The 4,976-nt window shown below is 31.4% G+C and overlaps 1 protein-coding gene across 1 annotated transcript; it reads left to right on the top strand.

Annotated features, from left to right (window-relative positions):
- Window positions 1-2,339: 2,339 nt before the first annotated feature.
- Window positions 2,340-3,387, top strand: LOC117183087. Its single transcript, XM_033376248.1, has 3 exons — window positions 2,340-2,651; window positions 2,753-3,161; window positions 3,249-3,387. The coding sequence occupies exons 1-3, from the start codon at window positions 2,612-2,614 to the stop codon at window positions 3,289-3,291; spliced, it is 492 nt and encodes a 163-aa protein (XP_033232139.1). The 5' UTR covers window positions 2,340-2,611; the 3' UTR covers window positions 3,292-3,387.
- Window positions 3,388-4,976: the final 1,589 nt, after the last annotated feature.

Genomic DNA, 4,976 nt, shown 5'->3' with positions numbered 1-4,976 from the left:
TCATAAGATTTATAGAAGCAAGGGCAAGTGTTTTCCTAAATTGTAGCAGTAAGGCAGGTCAATATAGTTTTATAGATATTGTTTAGATTTCATCTGCTTTTATAATATGCACAATATTCCGGAATTACTATTTTTCAATTTTGTTGAAAAAATCTGCAAAAACTGTCGTTTCTAAATAATTCTATTTTTATTTCATATCTTTTAATTTTCCAAGCTGCATTTTACGTTTACCTGCATTTCACTTGATTAGTATATATTCCAATTTTCGATAGTAAAAATCAATTATTCTATATGTCGGGAGCCCTGACCTTAAAGAAATAAGGTCCAGAATACAGATAAAAGAATTTTTTTAATCGTTACAAAATAAACTTATTAATTTAATATTTCATAAAACTGATATATTTTTTATTCTTTTATATCAGTTTCTGTGGTTTCAGTAACAGGAATGAAATTGCTCGAACCTATTATAATTAGTGATCGCTAAGTCGATCGAACCGATCAAACGATTACTAAAACTGTATAAATATTTTAATTGGAAATGAGTTGAAACCTTTTTGAATTAGAAATTACATTAACTCATTTAACCAAGCAAAACATTTTAGAAAAAACTTTTAGCAAAATATTTCTAACGTGAAAGTATAAAATTTGAATTCATAAACTCAAACTTTTGAAACTAGATAAAGTTTGCAAACTACATGATTCGCAAACAAAGTTCGCTAATACAAATTTCAGGTAAATAATTTAAAAACCTAAATAGTTAATTAAATGTGGCACAATAATTGTTTAGAAATTGCTTGAAATTATAGATTTTCATGAAATTACTGCTTTTATAATCAAATAAATATTACAAATGAATATGGATTTTTTATATGATTTATGTATATAATATCATAAGTATTTAAAACTATTATCAACAAGATTCTTTTGATATATTAACAAAATATAAGTTTAAAAAACTAAAAACAAATGGCATGTAATAGTTTCATATGATTTGTTCTTAATCAATAAATTTATTTTTTAATATAAATAAATTATATTATAAATTTAATTCCTTATGAATGGTAGAACTTAAAATTGAAAGCGCCTTTTTGTTATTTTAATGAAGGTTACGAAATGAAACAATTTTAAAGAAATACTTGATAACTGAAAACCAATAGATTTTAAAACTTAATTGTAGACCATTTTAAAATTCATTGCGTTTAAATTCAAAATTCTTAAATTGAAATGGCTTAAAAATGGTACTATATAAATTGAGTCTTTAAAATTGAAAATTGAAATCTTTCACAAGGTAATAATTACAATTTTAGAAATTGCGACAAACTTTTGAAATGTTTTGTCAGATACTCCATATTGAAATTTTTCAAGGAATTTGTAGTATCATCAGAGAATAACAGAAATTCTTAAAATCTTTTAAGGCTAAATGGAGCTATTAATAAAAACAAATTTAATTGAATTTGTTCTAAAAAAAATGTATTTCGCTCCACTAGGAATCGAACAACAGGACATCCGGTTTCCGGTCAGGTGCTTTTCCCTTAAGCTACTAGAGAGATCGATTGAATAATCCTTTTAGAAATAAATGCAAGTTTTTCCAAGTATTACGTATTTAAATTTTTCAAGGAGTATGTGTTATCATAAGAGAAGAAAAGAAATGGTTAATGCATGGACATAGGAAACAAGGGACTAGGCATGCCATCCTAACTTAAGCGGGCGGGGTTGAATCCACAGGAGGGGGGAGAATTCAATGAGTGGGGAGGGCCGCCATCTCACGATGTGTCATTTAATTATGCGCACGAGCGTTTTTGCCGACAAATTGTGCATGAAAATATAAACATGTGGGCGCTGCCATTTTTGTCGCGGGACATCAAAAGGTGGCGGACCTCCCCCCTCATTGCATCACCCCCGCATTGGCATGCCTAGTCCATTGTTTCCTATGTCCATGGGTTAATGTCTTTTTCAGATTTTAATTAAATTTGTTCTAAAAAAAAGATCTTCTCTTTCGCTCTGCTGTGAATCGAACTACAGAAAATCAGATTGCCTTTAGGGTGCGCTTTTCCCTTAGGCTACTAGAGAGATCGAAAGAAGAATTCTTTTTTAGAAATACTGAGTTACTGAATTGTTTGATAGTAGCATTATTTTTAGCTGTTATCATCACTGGGATTGAACAACAAGGAAAAATTTCCAATTTGTGAATGTTTCTATTAGTATGGGTGCATCTGTAAATACAGGTGAGCTGCCACTTCTTCTAAGCCTACTATAGCTCGAGTGCGACCCCCACTCCACGCCACTTCTCGAGGATATGAAATTCTCGAGGCTCCACCCGCTTGAGTAGTGGCATGGAATTGGGGATTTAATGGTTTCTCAGAATCGTACTCTCCTGCGGCCCCGAAAACGGCACTACTCATAGGTTCAACTGTACATATAAAATAACAGCATAAGGAGATTACTTTCCACATACAGTTTTGCCTGTGAATAATTATTTATTTATGGATTGCGAAGCTTCAATGAATGTGTTATCTGATCCAGTGTACAGTACGACAGTTCTAGCGAACTCATCAGTTTCCCCGTTGGTTTTGACTGGAAATAACGCATTTGTTACATCAAACAAAATACAATGAAGCGTTCAGCTGCAACTATAGTTTCCTTCGTAATTGGCAAGTACAATTTATCCTGATATTATTATGACAGTATTTATTTATTATTCATAAGCAAATTAGTATTTGAGACTTTAAATAACATATTAAAAATTCTGCAGGCATTGTAGGATGTGTTCTTGCCTTACGATTTATAGAGCCAATACAATATGAAATACAGGAGAAATACGGATTGACCATGCAACAATTGCAAATAAAATGTGATAGCAAGGACCAATCCTTGTATATAAAAATCATCGCAGATCAAGACAAATCAAGCAGTGTTAGGGCTACATTGACAAACGAGTTGGAAAGAAAAGCTAAAGACAAAGAAGGAGAGGTTACGGAAAGTGATTGGGATAAGTGGACTAAAGAGATTTGTATTCCAAACAAGACTCTTAAAGAAATTTCCATAAATGCGATTAATAAGGTACAGCAATGTGTCGATCAGGAAGATCAATTAAACAATGAAGAAAAATGTAAGGCTCAAAGAGATCTTTTCAAAAACTTCTGCGGCAAAGTGAAAATATCGTAAGTTTGTTTTATATGTATTAAATGCTTAGCCCTAATAGTGGGTGGTAAATTTTATTTGTTATAAATAATATTTTCCCATTACAGAGCTCAGTGGTCGTACATGGCGTCTCGTGTGGAAAATCCTTGAACAGAGATGATTTTGCTGAAAATACTTCAACATGTATAAACATGTATTTTATTTTTTGCGCAGAAAATACTTACAAATAAATGATAAATTTAAAAATGGCACATTTTCCAATAATTTCCGAATATTCGTTTTTTTCTATAAAATTATAATTTTATGAGATACAGTATTATTATTTCAAAGATCATGATATGTGAATCCACCCTCTGTATATTTACTACAGAAGTATAACCAGCAGTTTTATATTCCCAATAGAGCTTAGATACATTCTTTATATTCTAAAATTAGTTCTCCAATTCACTGTTTAGAAAATAAAGGCTTCTCTACTAACTTTTTAATATTTTTATCTTTAAAGTAATTATTATTTTTTTCTATAAAGAAAGTTTCCACTCTTAGCCATCCTTTTTTGCTTTGAGACGAAAGATTATTCATATTATATTTATTTTTAAATGATTAATTTTTATTCCTATTTCTAAGAATTAAAAAAGAATAATATTTTGTAAAATAAGAAAAATAGGGTTGTTAGAAGAGCTACGTGTCCATCTACTCAAACGTAAGCTTGCAATTTTAAAACCTAATAACTTTTGCTAAGAGTTCATCATCTTTTTCCAAATATCATATTACGTTGAAAAAACTCAAAAATAATTTTAAATTTTTCAAATTTTTACACATCATTCCCTTTTAAGTTAAGCAACCAAATTTACCACAATCTCTTTTCTATGTGATGCATTACTTGGAAAGTAAATATACGTATCGAACCATTATTCTTTTTCTAAAAAATCATGATTTACCATACCTATCCAATTAACAGAAAAAAACGCAAATTCGTTTCTTTAAATGCGTTAAATGTTTACATTTTCTTCACCTGTGATAATTTTTTTTTACATTTCAATCCTTGAAGCTGAGTACAGAATAGATACCTATAGTACCTAATACCTAATAGTACCTGAATGCACGCGTATGGTTTCACCAACTGTTTTGAATTTTTGGGGAGTTCACGTTCCACTGATACCCCGATTTATAATGAACAAAATGGATTCAGGTTATTGTTTTGATTTCTGCGTTTATATAAAACTAAGGATATAAACTCCTTATCCTTTCTTAGAGCTACCATCTGCCACTCTGCAGATTTTAGTCGCTTCCTTCTCGATGGTCAAGAAAGTTGCTTACAATAAAACCGTCTTTTGAGCTGCTGCCAATACCCTACTGACTCCTAAATCTTCAAGATGTTCAGTGCAACTTGCGTGCGCAATGCATATAGCCGAAATCACAATGGTCCGTATAGATGCATGATTAACATTCCTCCATATGGTCTTTACTTCATGCCTTAACTCGGTATACTTGTGGATCTTGGATGTATATGTTCATTGCAAATTTCGATGAAGTGGACAAGCAATGACAATCATTTAAAGTTTTCCACGGTTTAGGTCAAGCTATTGATGTATAATGCCCGCTGCATATTTTTGTCTGTGTGTATATTCTCTCTGAGCCATTACGCTACAGCTATCAATAATGTCCCGAGTAAAAATGCTTCGACATCGATGTATGGCTGCGTATCAAAACTGAGTCGAGACATAGGCCTGCTTCTAACTTTTATGGCAACGACGTTTACTTGCCTCCAGACGAGCCTTGTCTTGGTTGTGATTATCGAACCTTTTTTGGCTTATAAATGAGATTGAAATTGAAGA

Source organism: Belonocnema kinseyi, chromosome 1 (assembly GCF_010883055.1).
Source record: "Belonocnema kinseyi isolate 2016_QV_RU_SX_M_011 chromosome 1, B_treatae_v1, whole genome shotgun sequence".
Classification (NCBI taxonomy): domain Eukaryota; kingdom Metazoa; phylum Arthropoda; class Insecta; order Hymenoptera; family Cynipidae; genus Belonocnema; species Belonocnema kinseyi.
Note: the sequence above shows the minus strand (reverse complement) of the source record. Positions and strands in the feature narration are given on the sequence as shown.

Bases quoted from the DNA above. Each gene is read 5' to 3' on its own strand.
- LOC117183087 (XM_033376248.1), top strand. From the start codon at position 2,612: ATGAAGCGTTCAGCTGCAACTATAGTTTCCTTCGTAATTG. The intron at 2,652-2,752 runs GCAAGTACAATT...AAAATTCTGCAG, and splicing joins TATAGTTTCCTTCGTAATTG to GCATTGTAGGATGTGTTCTT. The intron at 3,162-3,248 runs GTAAGTTTGTTT...TTCCCATTACAG, and splicing joins TGCGGCAAAGTGAAAATATC to AGCTCAGTGGTCGTACATGG.